General features: G+C 40.5%; 1 protein-coding gene across 1 annotated transcript; it reads left to right on the top strand.

Moving 5' to 3' along the window:
• The first annotated feature begins 2,885 nt into the window (after positions 1–2,885).
• psmd9 (proteasome 26S subunit, non-ATPase 9) lies at positions 2,886–15,189 on the top strand. The gene is made up of 6 exons (XM_072247510.1): positions 2,886–3,017; positions 8,677–8,779; positions 9,485–9,678; positions 11,172–11,273; positions 12,805–12,893; positions 14,415–15,189. Exons 1-6 carry the CDS (start codon positions 2,907–2,909, stop codon positions 14,440–14,442), a joined length of 627 nt encoding a protein of 208 aa, XP_072103611.1. The 5' UTR covers positions 2,886–2,906; the 3' UTR covers positions 14,443–15,189.
• Positions 15,190–16,959: the final 1,770 nt, after the last annotated feature.

Below are 16,959 nucleotides of genomic sequence, written 5' to 3'. Positions count from 1 at the left end.
GCAAGATATCAATCTGTGGCGGAATTCTGTGGGGTTTATAATCCAAATATGCAAGGACTCTCGTGCCTGAAGGTTGTTTAATGTATAAGCTAGCCAGTCTCCTTCCACCTCCTGCCACCCTTTTATTCTGGCATCTTTCCCTCTTTTTTCAGTCCTGAAGAAATGTCTCAGCCCAAAACATTGGCTGTTCATTTATTTCCATAGATCCGCCCGACCGGCTAGGTTCCTCCGGCGTTTTGTGTGTGTTGTCCTGGATTTCCAGCATCGGCAGAATCTCTTGTGTTAGTGTATAATGTGGCATGATGAATCATCACCTCGATATCAATGTTGTAACTTCTGTGCGCGGATGCACAATGAACAACAGCACTTGTTTTTTTTTATTTTGAACGCTGGAAACCAGTCTTGACACTGCTGAACACCATTAGTGAAAGGGATTGAATTGTTCAATCACTACGTTAATCCAACCATGGCATGCAGACTAGCAATACCAAATGAAGTTCGGTGCCTCAGTGATCTTCCTTTCGCATTATATTGAGGAATTATTTGGTATTCGATCATGGTTTCCACCTTCAATTACGGTGACACAGCTGTTATCGTTTTGGTAGTGAAATATAGACACTAGTCCCCAGTACTGTATGTTAATTTTGGTTTCGGGTTGAATATGTCTCCTATTTCATCTCCTTTTCATTTTTAGCTGTGTTTGCTCTTCTGCCTCCTGCAGCCAGGCTGCTCTGAAAAATAAAACTGTGTTACCTCTTACTTCAACGAGATAGTTGTAAGTTAAGGTTCCCCTTCCAGAGCCAAGGTTTTGACCCAAAACAATGATGGGTCCTTTCCTCCTACGGACGCTGCTGGACTTGCGGAGTTCTTCTAACAGAAGGATCCTGAAGGAGAGTCTCGGCCCGAAATGTCGACTGTGAAGCACATCAAAGTTGCTGGTGAATGCAGCAGGCCAGGCAGCATCTCTAGGAAGAGGTACAGTCGACGTTTCGGGCCGAGATCCTTCGTCAGGACTAACTGAAAGAAGAGCTAGTAAGAGATTTGGAAGTGAGAGGGGGAGGGGGAGATCCAAAATGATAGGAGAAGACAGGAGGGGGAGGGATGGAGCCAAGAGCTGGACAGGTGATTGGCAAAAGGGATATGAGAGGATCATGGGACAGGAGGCCTAGGGAGAAAGAAAAGGGGGAGGGCAAGGGGTATAGAAAACCTAGAGGATGGGCAAGGGGTATAGTGAGAGGGACAGAGGGAGAAAAAAGAGAGTGAGAGAAAAAGAATGTGTGTATATAAATAAATAACGGATGGGCTACGAGGGGGAGGTGGGGCATTAGCGGAAGTTGGAGAAGTCGATGTTCATGCCATCAGGTTGGAGGCTACCCAGACGGAATATAAGGTGTTGTTCCTCCAACCTGAGTGTGGCTTCATCTTTACAGTAGAGGAGGCCGTGGATAGACATGTCAGAATGGGAATGGGATGTGGAATTGCAGCTTTGATGTGTGTTGCTTGAATTCCTCATGTTTACGTTGACTGTGTACACTTTTCCATAGAAGCTGCCTGGCCTGCTGAGTTCCTCCAGCATTTTGTGTCTGCTGCGTCCTGAAGAAGGGTCTCGGCCCGAAACATCGACTGTACACTCTCTTCCACAGATCCTGCCTGGCCTGCTGAGCTTCTCCACCATTTTGTGTGTGTCGCTTGGATTTCCAGCATCTTCCAGCAGATTCCAGTGTCTGCAGCCTTTTGTGTTTCACTTGATTACACACTCTTGCTGCAATTCCAGTGCAGTACTGTTGCTTTCTGAGTGAAATGTTTCATAGGCTCTGTTATAAGGATGTAAAGATTCAAAGGCCCTATTTTGAAGGCCAAGCAGCATCTCTAGGAAGAGGTACAGTTGTCTCTTCCCGAAATGTCGACTGTACCTCTTTCTAGAGATGCTGCCTGGCCTACTGCATTTACCAGCAACTTTGTGTTGCTTGAATTTCCATCATCTGCAGAATTCCTCGAGTTTGCACTATTTTGAAGAGTAGGTAACTTATTCCTTATGCCCCTCAAGTAATTTTATTGAAACTGATTATTACAGTGCTGTTTGTGGGAATTTACAGTTTGATTAGCTGTTATGATTCCAGCATTACAATAGTTAATAAATATTTAACTGTAAAATGTCCTGGAACAACCAAGGTTAAAAAGTGTTGTAAAGAACAAAGGTCTTTTGTAAACATTTGTAAACATTTCATAATACAGTGGTCACATTATATTTTGAGGTTATCTGTTAAGTCAGTTGTCATAATGGAAAAAAATACTTTCTGCAGCCTTATTTGGGAAGCAGTGGATCTTTTAAGCTGGAAATAACAATGTGCAAAAATACAAGATGGAAAAATAATTCGACAACCCTTAAGTTTACGTGAAAATTGACCAGGAATTATGGTTGAAATATTGAGACGCTGTTCCGAAGAGTTTTGCTTCGGTTTAAGATGCACGGGTCAGTAGAACACTAAAATTAGGTGAAAAAGGATTCACGATCCTGTGGCGATGGAATCTTGTGTGGTTGAGTGAAGGCTAGCTGGGTTTGTGTGAATAATCAAGTAAAAAGTGTGTTGAGCAAATTCACAGCCTACTATTGGAATTTCTCCATATCTGGGGAGAAAGCTAGTTCTTTGCTGTTTGAACCATCGATTGGTGGACTAAAGGATCTTTAAATTCAAGACCCACTAGATTTTCAGATTATGATTTACAATTCGATTAAAAAAAAATGAAGCTAGCGAGTAACGGCAAGGTTATTGAACTGGAGCCAGCCAGTCGTGATCGGGTCTGGCGCTCGCATTTTGAATTACGCGGTTGTGTGTTTTGAGGCGTTGGAACGAGGGGTAGTTTGACAGCTGCTGAGAGCCGTAGCCGATCTAGCGGCGGGGAAGATGTCGGACGGGCCGTCGCCGAGCATTACAATAGAAGAAGTGCAGCAGCTGGTGAAAAAGAAAGATGCCATCGAGGCGCAGATCAAAGCTTACTATGACATCCTGGAGGGGGTGAGTGGTTTAAGGGATGCCTTGGTGCTATCGAGCCATGGGGGACGGACCGTAGCTCAGCGGGCTAAAATCCTGTTGATATACAGTAACTCTGACTACAGTTCCTTGGTTCGTTCAAACACCGTAACGTTATTTCACTCTCTTTCTGGACCGTAATCCAGCTGTGGTTTTGTGAGGACTCTGAATAACTTTGCATCTACCTGCGACGTAGTGTAGGTGACACATTCCACTTTTAGTGAGAAGGAGATAAAGATAGTGGCATTTTTCACCTTTAAATTTCTGCCTTTCTCATTTACAGGATGCTGTCATCTCAATTCCTGACACAGTAAGTTTGCAGATGATACAAAAAATTGCTGGCGTTATGGATTGTGTAGACGATTGCCAAAGGATAAGGCAGGATGTAGATCAGTTGCTGAGTGTGAATTCATTTACTATTTTGTCAGGTACAGGAGGTACTGAGTGTATGTTTGTGGTCTTCTGCTGCCTGCTGTAGCACATCCACTTCAAGGTTTGATGTGCATTCAGAGATGGTCTTCTGCACACTACTGTTTGCTTACATCAGATTGAACCAGTCAGGCCATTCTCTGACCTCTCTCATTAACAAGGCGTTTTTGCTAACAGGACTGCCCCTCACTAGGTGTTCTTCTCTCACTATCCTCTGTAAACTTGAGAGACTGTTGAGTGTGAAAATCCCAGGAGATCAGCAGTTTCTGAGGTACTCAAACCACCCCCCAACAATCATTCCACGGGTCAAAGTCACTTGGATCACATTTCATCCCCATCCTGATGTTTGGTCTGAACAAGAAATGAACCCTTTGACCATGTCTGTATGTTTTCATACATTTGAGTCGCTAACACAAGATTGGCTGATTAGATATTTGCACTAATGAGCAGGTATACCTGTAAATGTAACTTTGCTAGATCAAATAACGACAGCACAAAAAGATCGTTACTTATCTTTTCACCCATTTATTTCTTTGAGCTCAGCCGGTGAGTGAACTTCGACCCAACATCAGGGGGAGACCCTTTCTTATCTCCCCGGTGGTTCTACAAGTTCACTGCCCGATGTCAGAATTGACAGGAGTTATAAGGCCACCGATACAAAAGAACAATGAGTTTGATAACCATTCTGGTCAAGTCAATGGACTATTGATACAAAAGTACAATCAATTTGTTGGACACTCCAGCCACCTTAATTAAAGAAAAGAATGTCCTACCTGGTTTGCTGGAGCCACAACTTAATGACAAAGATAAGAACATCCGTCAAATTTATGCTTTAATTAAGAAAGGAATATTCTGTCTAATTTCCATCAGGTACAGCTTTTTGTCAAAATCAAAAGGTGTGAAAAGCCCAGAGACATCTTATGTGGATCTGGGCGAACTTTAGTCATCTTGCTCCAAAGAAGGCAGCTGTGAGACATTATTCAAACACACTGCAGTCACAGCCATAGTCAGTACTGAATCCATTGTTTACAGGGATCTGAGAATCCCCCATTCCCTTAAACTTAATCATACCTACTAAAGTGACCACCGAGTGTAGGTGGAGAAATAGCAGACGTGTGAGGTGTTGAGCTTTGAGAGATCATATGTAAAGGTGCAGTATTCTGTTAATGCCAGGACTCTTTAACAGTATTGATGTACAGAGGGATCTTGGGATCCAAGTCCATAGCTCTCAGAAAGCAGCTGCACAGGTTGCTCGGGTGGTAAAGAAGGCATGTGGCGTGTGCTTGCCTTTATCAGCTGGGGAATTGAGTTCAAGGGTTAGGAAGTCACGTTGAAGCTTATCAACCTCTGGTTAGGCCACATGTGGAGTATTGGTTGCCCCATTGTAGGATGGATGTGGAGGCTTTGGAGGGTGCCGGAGAGTTTATTGGGATGCTGCATGGATAAGAGAGCAAGTACAATGAGGAGCGGTTGGACAAACTTTCGTTGTTTTCTCCAAAGGTGGAAGCTGAGGAGAGATGAAATGCACAGACATAATATCTTTATTTCCAGGGTCCAGATGTCTAACACCAGAGACCATGAGAGGGGGTAAATGCACAGGAGATGAGTGGGTCATTTATTTTTTTTTACACAGAGTGGTGGATATCCAGAATGTGCTGCCTGAGAGAGGTGGAAGGAGGCACATGTGATAGAGGTGTTTAAGAGGCATTTTGATTGGTAAATGAATATGCAGCGAATGGAGGGATATGGATGTGCAGGGAGAGGCACTAGTTTGACCGTGTTTTCATGACTAGTTTAAATAGTTCAGCTTACAACATCATGGCATGTAGTATGTTCCATGTTCGTTTGTTATGTGTTGCGTCACATGACATGGGCAATCACGGTCCGTGATGTTCTTGGCATATTTTTGTACAGAAGTGGTTTGCCATTGCCTTCTTCTAGGCAGTGTCTTTACAAGACAGGTGACCCCAGCCATTATCAATACTCTTCAGAGATTATCTGCCTGGCATCAGTGGTTGCATAACCAGGACTTGGGATATGCACCAGCGCCCACACCACTGACCACCACCTGCTCCCATGTCTTCACGTGACCCTGATCAGGGGGCTAAGCAGGTGCTACTCCTTGCCCAAGGGTGATCTATAGGCTAGTGGTGGGAAGGACCGCCTTACATCTTCTTTGGTAGAGACGTATCTCCACCCTGCCACCTGTCAGTGCTGTTCAGAAGCATGTAAGTATAATCTAGCAATCCAGTTATCAACAGAATTACAGACCGGGCTAAAGTTTAAAAAAAATGAACAGAGGGAATGTGGGCTTTATACAAGGAGCCCATCGAAATAGAAAACATCAATGAAGTGCAACTAATTGAATATCTGAGAATTTTAATCAGAATCAGGTTTATTATCATCGGCATGTGTCGTGAAATTTATTAACTTAGCAGAAGTTCAATGCAATACATGATTATAGAAGAAGAAAACAATAAAATGAATCAACCAAGCAATCAATTATAGTGTATGTATATTGGAGATTAAAAATCGTGCAAAAACAGAAATAATACATATTGAAAAAGTGGGGTAGTGTTCACGGGTTCAATGTCCATTTAGGAATCAAATGGCAGAGGGGAAGAACCTGTTCCTGAATCGCTGAGTGTGTGCCTCCGGGCTTCTGTACCTCCTTCCTGATAGTAACAGTGAGAAAAGGGCATGCCCTGGGTGCTGGGGGTCCTTAATAATGGAAGTTGCCTTTCTGAGACACCACTCGTTGAAGATGTCAAGATGGAGCTGACTAAATTTACGACCCTCTGCAGCTGCTTTCAATCCCATACCAGGCAGTGATGCAGCCTGTCAGAATGTTCCCCACAGTACATTTACAGAAGTTTTTGAGTGTTTTTGTTAACATACCAAACCTCTTCAAACTCCTAATGAAGTAGTCACTGTCTTGCCTTCTTTATAGCTGCATCGATATGTTGGGACCAGGTTAGGTCCTGCGAGATGTTGACACCCAGTAACTTGAAACTGCCCACCCTCTCTGCTTCTGATCCCTCTATGAGGATTGGTATGTGTTCCTTCGTCTTACCCTTCCTGAAGTCGACAATCAGCTCTTTTGTCTTACCGATGTTGAGTGCCAGGTTGTTGCTGCAATACCACTCCACTAGTTGGTATATCTCGCTCCTGTACGCCCTCTTGTCTCCATCTGAGATTCTACCAACAATGGTTGTATGATCAGCAAAGCTATAGATGTTACTTGAGCTATGCCTAGCCACACAGTCATGGGTATGGAGAGAGCAGAGCAATGGGCTAAGCACACATCCCTGAGGTGCACCAGTGTTGACAATCAGCGAAGAGGAGATGTTATCACCAATCCGCACAGATTGTGGTCTTCTAGTTAGGAAGTCGAGGATCCAATTGCAGAGGGAGGTACAGAGGCCCAGATTCTGTAACTTCTCAATTAGGATTGTGGGAATGATGGTGTTAAATGCTGAGCTGTAAATAGCATCCTGAGCTGTTTGTATTGTCCAGGTGGTCTAAGACCGTGTGAAGAGCCATTGAGATTGTGTCTGCCATTGACCTATTGTAGCCATAGGCAAATTGCAGTGGTCCAGGTCCTTGCTGAGGCAGGAGTTCAACCTAGTCATGACCAACCTCTCAAAGCATTTCATCGCTGCAGGTGTGATTGCTACTTGGGCGATAGTCATTAAGGCAGCTCAGGCACTGGTATAATTGTTGTCTTTTTGAAGCAAGTGGGAACTTCCGCCTCTTAGCAGTGAGAGGTTGAAAATGTCCTTGAATACTCCTGCCAATTGGTTGGCACAAGTTTTCAGAACCTTACCAGGTACTCTATTGGGACCTCCTGCCTTACAAGGGTTCACTCTCTTTAAAGACAGCCTAACGTCGGCCTACGAGACAGAGATCACGGTCACTGGGTGCAGCAGGGATCTTCACATCTGTAGTTACATTCTTCCTTTCAAAGCGGGCATCTGGTAGTGAAACGTGGCTGTCATTCATGCTATTGGGTTTCACTTTGCAGGAAGCAATGTCTTGCAGACCCTGCCAGAGTTGTTGTACATCCGATGTTGCCTCTAACTTTGTTCGAAATTGTCTCTTCGCCCTTGAAATAGCCTCCGCAAATCATACAAGAGGTGCCAGAATCATTTACTTTCATCAATGCTGCACAAATACTGAAAACGTGATTGCCCTTTGAAAAGAGAATGATTAAAATACTGAATATCAATAACATCTTCTCGCGACCTGTTTAGGGTTTTGGAAAGTTAAATTCATTATGTCTCATGTATTGAAGCACATTCTCTTTGATGACTGCCAGAAAGCATTTGAGCCCATTGCTGTTCAATTCATCGATGAATTAGAGGTAATTTTAGTTCTAGTCACAGACAAAGAGATTATAGCACACTTGTATTTGGCATTTACATTGATCTGCTGTACCGATGCAGTCATACAGGGACAAAGGGAATGTGTCCAACTTTGTGTCTATAAATTATATGGATTTCTAATCCCTGCACAAGGATTATAGATATGGGGTTTTGATCTATGCTTTGATGGTGTGTTTATGTATCTTCTGTTACTCAAAGTACTTGTTGATTATTCTGAAAAAGGATCTAGTGCTTTCCCAGTGTTTACGATGAATAAACTCTTCTTGGGTTTCCAGACTGGTACAGATTTCAATTTTAAAATTGATACCTATACCCGTCTGGAAGCCCAAGAGGAGTTTATTCGAATTGATTTGATTAATCTGTCTGGTGCTGTAATATGTTTGATAATGATGAAAAATATTAATGTTGACACAGCAAATTGCTTTATCAATGGAAGCATTGCAGTTAGTGCATTGCTTTACAATGCTAACATGGGTTTCCTCTGGGTACTCTGGTTTCCTCCCACGTTCTAAAGACGTATGGTTAGGGTTAGTAAGTTGTGGGTATGCGATGTTGGAAGCAGGGTGATACTTGCAGGCTGCCCAGCACGATCCTCACTGATTTGATTTGATGCAGATTATGCATTTCACACTGTGTTTTGATGTACAGGTGACGTATAAAGCTGATCTCTCTAATCCCTCTTTAGATCTTGTTGCACAAGTTAGATCTGCATGATAAAGATTAGTACAGATTTACCCTTAATGGGTTTTCATTCCATTTTCATACGTGATTCTGAAAGATATTCAATGTCTCATTTGCATTCTAACTAATTGTACTTGTTGCTGTTTTAGCAAAGCCACGCCGGAATGGATGAACCACTGGTTGATGTTGAGGGATACCCACGATCAGATATTGATATTTACCAAGTTCGAACAGCTCGACATAATATCATTTGTAAGTATTGTTGACAGTGTTTCTTCTAGCTTCTAATACATCGCACTGTCATTTTACTGGTTGTATGAACATTCTGGGTGCATAATTATTGGATAAACAAGTTCTGAATATTAATTCTATGGTTAGACTGATAGATTCTTTTAACGTAAGTTGGCGTGATTGTAATAAAGACTTTTCTTCTTGGTACTGTGATTTTTCTTATCGCTGTTTTTTTGACTGGGACTTGCAGGATGTTGATATAGTCAAGACCTTCAGTCCTTCTTCACAAGTGAAACACTTCCTCCAACGGCACCATCCTGGTGAATCTCCTTTGCAGCTTTATGAAATCCATGCTTCATCTTGAATTAAAATTAAATGACTGATCCTTGTCAAAAGATTTCTTTTCAGTTTGACTGTGGGTGTGGAAAAGCCATTGTTAATGACCGTATTTGAAGATGAGGTTTAGAAGGTAGCAAAGGGGGTACATTTAAAAATGTTCACAATGTGCCCTTTTTTTTTGTCTATTGAAGGTTAGAGAAAATTAGGCTTAGGTTTCCATCTTCTGTGGCAGTCTTTTATTTTGCCTTAGGTTGATGAGAAGCCTGAAAGTTATGTTGAAAATGTCTTCACACCTTTTACAATGGGTTGGGTATGGCAGTTATTGTTCTGACCAGTGCTCCTCTAGTTTTGTAAAAATGTGATGCGGATTTTTTTTTCTTTAAAAAGGTCTACAAAATGATCATAAAGCTTTGATGAAACAGATTGAAGAAGGGCTGCATCAGTTGCATGCACGTGACAGGGAAAAACGCAGACTCGATGAGGCAGAGGCTCATCAAGAAAGACTGCAACAGGAAAGTCGAATATTGCCTGCTTTTGCCAAAGTAGGCACTGTTAGTCCAGGTTCACCAGCCAGTATGTCAGTAAGTATGTAAAAGTAATCAAGCTTATTTTTCGATGTTTGATAAATCCCTTATGTTATTTTCTATGCTGCATTTCTCAGTGCAGATGGTTGCTTGAATGGGGCGAGAGATACTGTAGTGTCTGGCTCTTGTCAGTGCACTGAGAGTGATTATTTCAGAGAAGGTTGCACCCAGGATTACCATAGAGTAAATGGCTTGGTCCAGGGTGCACATGTGTCTGATCTCGACAGATTAGAACTTCTCTGCCAATGACTTTGGTCTACACTGTTTAATGCATGGAAATTATTACTCAAGACTAGCTGTTGGAAAGCAGGATAATGGCAGTGGAGTGCTTGAGGTTGGATATTGAAAGTTACACCTGGGTTTCACCAACTTGTATATGGAAGTTGATCCCTTTTCTTTGGATAATTTAGGTAAGGGAGAATATGTAGATGAGAAATAACAGGAGCCAGATCAAATTAATTAGGTAGCTCCAGAAGTCAAGTTGGAAGGAGGATGAGAAGCCCTTGTTGAACATCCTCTGGCTATGGACCATAAAAAGTGAATCATGGAACTTTTGTAATGTGAAAGGAGGCATTAGTCCTACCATACCTGTGCTGGTCAAAAAGAGATACCTGATCTTATACACTAGATAACTAATGTCCTGAAGAAGGGTCCCTGCCTGAAACATCGACCGTTCACTCTTTTCCATAGATGCTGCTTGACCTGCTGAGTTCTTCCACCATTTTGTGTGCGTTGCCTAATTTTATTCCACCTTCCAGTACTAGGTCCGTAGTTCTGTTGAGCACAGTTTCTTAAGTATGAACCTAAATCCATTTTAAATGTGAATAAGGTTTTCTGCTGCCACCATTCTTTCAGGCAGTGAGTTCCAGACCCCAGCCTTCTGGTGAAAACTTTTTCCTCATCTTCCCTCTGCTCCTTATATTGATAATTTTATAATTATACTTAATTATAAAGTTATCGGTATAAGGATCAGACTTTTATGTAAAAAGAAAGGCCCTATTTTGATTCCTCTTATTCAGCTTAATTAGGTCTCACTTAGGTCTAACCAATCCAAGGCAATTCCGTTGATCTGAACAGTCATGGAGAGATTAAAATAATCTGGAGAATGTTAAATGGAATATTGCATCCCAGGGATTGTCATGGGTTTGTCAGTGTAAATATGTTTTGAGAGATTTAGATAGGTCGTTGGCTGAATGACCTATGAGAGGCAGTAATAAATATGACAAAGGAGTGACTAGAGATAGAGAGGAAAAAATGGTAGTATGTAATGATATGGTTTTCAATCACTTTATATGACTGGAACAGAACGTAAGGTTTGGTCTTAAAGCAAAATGTGATTGAGAATGAGATGAGGTCTTTGTAGTTGAACGTCATTACTTTGTCAATTATTTTTTTTAATTGTTTTTGGAAAACTGCACTAGCCATCCAATAATTACATTGACATTTGTAATGGGAGGCACTTTATTAATGCATAATATTTTCTCTTCTAGGGTTTGCAGGTTGGAGACGAAATTGTGGAATTTGGTTCTGTAAATACACAGAATTTCCAAAACTTGCAGAATATTGTCAAGGTTGTCCAGCATAGTGAAGGGGTGAGTGGCTGCATCCTTTGATGACAAATACTGATTTTATTATAATTTTTGAATATATTCTGCAAATGTATTTCAAGCGGTCTCTCCTTGTGTGCTTCTTTGAAGGTTATTTGTTTTTCATGTGTTGTATTGAGCCTGAATCATTATCTGGATGGGAAGGATGAAAAGGAATCATAAACACCTGACATAGTTTTCTTATATTTTGCCCAAACATCTCTGCAGCCAGCTTAAAGAAATTATTTAATTGCATCTTTTAACCTCTTGTCTAATGAAAAACCTTCAGAATCGTCCCCTGCCTTTCCTGTCCCATCCTGATATCACTCCCCTCCTATATAGCTAGACAAGATTATAAAGTAGAATGTGAAGTGGGAGTTTATTTTTGCACATAAGATCATGAAGCTGTCTGTTACAATACAGCGGTTGAATGTAGGATGGAGGTGTAAAGAGATTGTACGTCTATGGTGTAGGTGAGCCTGTGAGGTCAGGGAATTGAAAAAATGGTCATTGTGGTGGAGGCCATCAGAGATGTCACGGATGTAAATGGGAAGGGACAGGACCAGAGAAGAAAAGTTAGACTAAGGGTAGGAAGAAAAAGTTTGTGGCAATGACATTCTGCCAGGGGTCTTTGTGGACTTTGGGCTGGAGATAGAAGCGTATTTTCTCTGCTGGAACACCATAAGGCTGAAATCTGCGGAGAGATCTCCTGAGGATTCAAATGTTTGCTCAGACTGAAGACTAGAGTTATCAGTGTATTCTCAGGGCATGGATCAGGATCACTATTTATTTTCCTAAACTCCAAGCTGAATAGGTCAGTCTTACTCAATCTGGTCTCATAGGACAACACAGTCGTCCCAAAAATCAATCAAATTAATTGTCACTATACCCCATCTAAAGTAAGTATAACTCCCCTGGCTAGTAAGTCCATTCTAGCATGTTTTGATTTTAACTATGGTTTCTAGCATTTAGTAACATCTGCTTTTCTAATTAATTTATTTTCAGATACGGGAACTTGAATTATAAAATTGTTGCCTGATATGCTGAATCAATGTCCAAAATAATTGAAATACTTTGAAATATTTCTAGGGAAATCAGTAAAGCGTTATGTAAATGCAGATATATCAGGAGTTTATACTTTCTCGCCATGCCAGTGTGGGTTTCCTCCGGGTGCTCCGGTTTCCTCCCACAATCCAGTTGGTAGCGTAATTGATCGTTGTAAATAGTCCCGGGATTAGGCTAATGTTAAATTGGGGTTTTCTGGCCGGTGTGCTAGAACAGCCAAAAGGGGCTGTTCTGCGCTGTCCCAATAGGTAAATAAATTAAACAAGTTATCCGCATGTTTTCAAAGTTTAAGACTAAAAAAGATAGAAACTATTTCAAGTTGTATTGATGACATTTTTTTAATTGAATTCAATCTATAAGTTAAAAAATAAAACAGTTACCTAGTAGGTCTGGAGTCTGATTTGTTCTTGCATTAACGGGTAACTTAAATTCATGTATTTCTTTGGTTTACTACAGTAGTATTTTCTTACAGAAACCCATAAGCATTACAGTTATTCGAAACGGACAGAATGTTCATCTCAGCCTTACGCCTCAGCGATGGAGTGGAAGGGGATTGTTGGGGTAAGTTTTTTATTACATTAAGATAACTAATTGAAAATTTATAATATTAAATGAATAAATACGTATGTCTTTCATGCACGCATTTTTTTGGTCTTAATGGCAGGACTGAAAGAGCGATGATTCTTTTTGGGTTACCTGATTTTTACTGCTTAGGAGCAAAGACACCAATAGTCAGTTCAATGTGTCTTTATATATTATAAAAAAATAATGTATACACTAAAATTCTTCAGCTGACTTGGCTCTCACTTAAAATGATTCCTAATCACTAATTTGGATTTTTAATTCTTTACTTAATGTGTAGTTTACTAAGAAATGACATGAAACTGAATTTAAGAGTATTTCAATTGCCTATTGTCTTTGTTCCATTTTAAAACTAATTTTAAAAGAGGCATATTTTATAAGGAACTCTTTGCTGATGATATTTACCATGTGATGACAGATGGGAGAGGATTGAGAGGATTTGTCCCCATCATTCCTTCCAATTTTTTTAGTGATTAATATTGGGGTGAGCAATGACAAGAATTAATTCTTAAATATGGCTCCTTAAATCTTACCATGTGTGGGTTTCCCAGAGTTGAGAAACTTAGCAATGGAAAAAAATAGCTGAAACGTTTAGCTGCACAGATTAAGGCTCTTGAGACCTAAAAGACAGCTGTGATTCAGCTGGAAGCACCCTTGTCCCTGAGTCAAAGTGTTATTGATTTAAGATGCACTCCAGAGACGAGAGCACTGCAGCAGCCTGTCAAGAATATTTTCCTTCAGACACTAATACCAGCTGATTGTTTAGTAATCCCAAAGCATTGTTTCAAAGCGGATCTGAGGATTTACTCCCATCAGAGGTCCCCAGCCTATTTTATGCCTTTGACTTCTACTACCATTAGGAACCCCTGTACTAGAAATGTATATATTGCTCAACCGACACCTTTGAAAAATATTTATTTGTTTCTGCGTTGCAATTTGTAAGGGTTTTCAATATACAAATCTGTTGCTGAGGTTCATTCATTATAACATGGACCACACTTCAAACCTGTTTCAGTCGCTGTAACATACTTTGGTATGTCCCAGGAATGTGTAAGTTTGTATTTCTCTCTTGCAGACCAAGAGGATTGGGAGTATATTCCACAACCTCTCCATGAAGTGTCTGCCTTCCCTTTGCCAGTTCCAATCATTGTCTCTCCCTAGTGGTGGCCTTATCTTTGCTGCAATCTTTTGCCAACATCTACTGGCCAAAATCAGTGGGTTCCTTCCCCATTTGCTAAGGTCCATCCTATGGGTTCTTAAGTGTGGCTTCCTGCAGAATTTGTACAGTTGGTCAAAAGCTACATTGGGTTTTTGGCTTTGTGCAATATATTTAAAACTGGTTACTTTATCTTTAACCCATTAATACAGCATAGTTGCAATTCTGATAGCAGAGGGCAAATTTTCAAATATTTTAATTTGTATGTAAAAATATAGGCTAAGGCACAGAAGTGTATTTAAAATTTGAGCAAAAAAATTCACAATCAATTTCTCTTTTTCCAGATGCAATATTGTTCCTTTGCAGAACTGAATATCTTTGATTCCCATTGAAAACTTATTCAACCACAAATTGTATGCTGTTATGAAAACAGGAGCAAAGTTGGATCTTGAAACATTAGAATAGTTATTTCTGTTACGGGTTTTGAAATATATCCAAATTGAATTTGAATAAGAATTTTTTTTGAAACTGCTATATCTTTAATTGGTTGTATAAGGATTTTTTCATGTGTTTTTATTTTTCAGATTTAATTATAAATTCTTTCATTATTTTTTGTTATCATTTCATTCTTTAGCTAAGCTGGTATTGAGGATGTGTTTTGTTATAATTAAACACTTGGCATGAAGTGATTGAAAAGTTAAGTTTGACTTCTGCTTATTACTACTTTTCTTCCACTCCAATATGAAGAAAAGGCAACATCTAATTCCGGTCAAGGATGATTTTTAAGCTCACATAATGGGATGTTGAGTTCAAGTGTTTTGGTAATTTATGGATGATGATGATGATGATCTATTCTTGTTATGATAAATTAAAATTTAATGCATGCACTTACTACACACGTTGAAAATGAAATTGTAATTTTTAAAAAAGAAATTGGTAATATTTAGTTTTTGGACTTTGAAATGTGTTAAGCATCACAAGAGTTTGATATGACTACGTTTTGTTATTCTGTTTAAATGTATTGGATCTTTACACTTTAAAGTTCTGAATATTCAAATGAATATGTGGTGTTGAGGAATCAAATACTAAACAATTTAAGAGTAAAAATAAATATTTATGTTAATTTGTTAGCATTAATGTCTACCTTAACTTCTTATTTGAAATTACGGTTTTTTTGATCAGCCATAAGGTTGTGCTGCTAAATCATTATTTATCCAGTTATATACTGCTTCTTTCTTTCCTTTCAATAAGAATAATATAGTTTTTAGTTTTTGCATATGTTTATAGATTCTAATCTTGTTCCCCAAACTCTAGTTAATCTAACACATTGTGGATCATTTTTAGATTATGAAGACACGCAGTCCTCTTTTATTGTCATTTAGTGATGCATGCATTAAGAAATGATACAATATTTCCTCTGGTGTGATATCACAAAACACAGGACAGACCAAGACTGAAAAAACTAACAAAACCACATAATTATAACATATAGTTACAACAGCCAATACCATAACTTGATGAAGAAGTCCATGAGCACAGTAAAAAGTTCAAAGTCTCTCAAATGTCCCACATCTCACGCAGATGGGAGAAGGAAGAAAAACTCTCCCTGCCATGCCCGACCACAATCCGACTCTGAGTCATCCGAAAACTTTGAGCCTCCGATCAGCTCTCGGATACCGAGTACTGAGCGCCATCTCTGTCCGAACAATTCGACCTCAATCTCGGTCGCCAACAGCAGGCAAAGCCGGGGATTTTGAGGCCTTCTCTCCGGAAGATTCCTGACCACGCAGTATACAACAGCAGCAAACTGGCGTTTCAGAAATTTCTCCAGATGTTCCTCTGTGCTTTCACGTCCGTCTCCATCAAATCAGAATTGTCCATGGCCCCTATTTAATGGATACAATATCATTTTCACTGGAGGGCTGTGCACATTAATATCACTAATGTATTTTCTAGATCTTATGCACAATAATTTTTCAAATTTTTTGCGAAAGCTTAAGTGTATTTGCGCATCTAGTGTTTATTCACAGGATGAAACTATTCAGATCAAGGGCAATACGGATAAGAAATAAATAGACCCAAGAGATTCTGCAGATGCTGGAAATCTTGAGAAACACACATTGAGTGCTGGGGTTACACAGCAAGCCAGGCAGCATGTATGGAGGGGAATAAACTCGATGTTTTGGGCAAAGACGCTTCATGAGTACTGAAAAGAAAGATGGCAGAAATGAGAACAAGAAGATGGGGGCAGGGGAGGAGTACAAGCTGGCAGGATAGGTGAGATCAGGTGAGGGGAAAGTGGGTGGTGGGAGGGGGAACAAAGTAAGAAGCTGGGAGGCAGAAGAGGTAAAGGTCTGAAGAAGAAGGAATCTGATAGGAGAGGACAATGAGGAGGAGGACTAGAGGGAGGTGAGGGTAACCAAAATGGGGAATAGGAAAAGAGAGAAGTGGGAGGGTGAAGTAATTACCAGAGGTTAGAGAAATCGATGTTCATGCCATCAGGATGGAGGCTATTCAGATGAAAACTGAGGTGTTGCTCTCAAGATGATTTTTGGCCTCATCATGTCAATAGAGGCGGCCATGGGCAGATGTGTCAGAGTGGGAATGGAAAGTCAAATTGAAATGGGTAGCTATTGGGAGGACCTGTCTTTTTCAGCGGGCAAAGTGGAGGTGCTTGATGAAGCAGTCCCCCAGTCTGCGTCTGGTCTCATCACCGTAGAGGGGTCTGCACCGGGGGCACCAGATACAGAAGGTGACCCTGACATCCTCACAGATGAAGTGTCACCTCACTTGGAAGGACTGTTTAGGGCCCTGAATTGTGGTGTGGGGAGAGTTGTAGGGGCAGTGCAGCAATCTTATTTGTGGGGATAATTTCAATATTAGATTTTA

This window comes from Mobula birostris, chromosome 31, assembly GCF_030028105.1.
Source record: "Mobula birostris isolate sMobBir1 chromosome 31, sMobBir1.hap1, whole genome shotgun sequence".
Lineage (NCBI taxonomy): Eukaryota > Metazoa > Chordata > Chondrichthyes > Myliobatiformes > Myliobatidae > Mobula > Mobula birostris.
The sequence above is the reverse complement of the archived record's forward strand: the minus strand, read 5'-3'. Positions and strand labels throughout refer to the sequence as shown.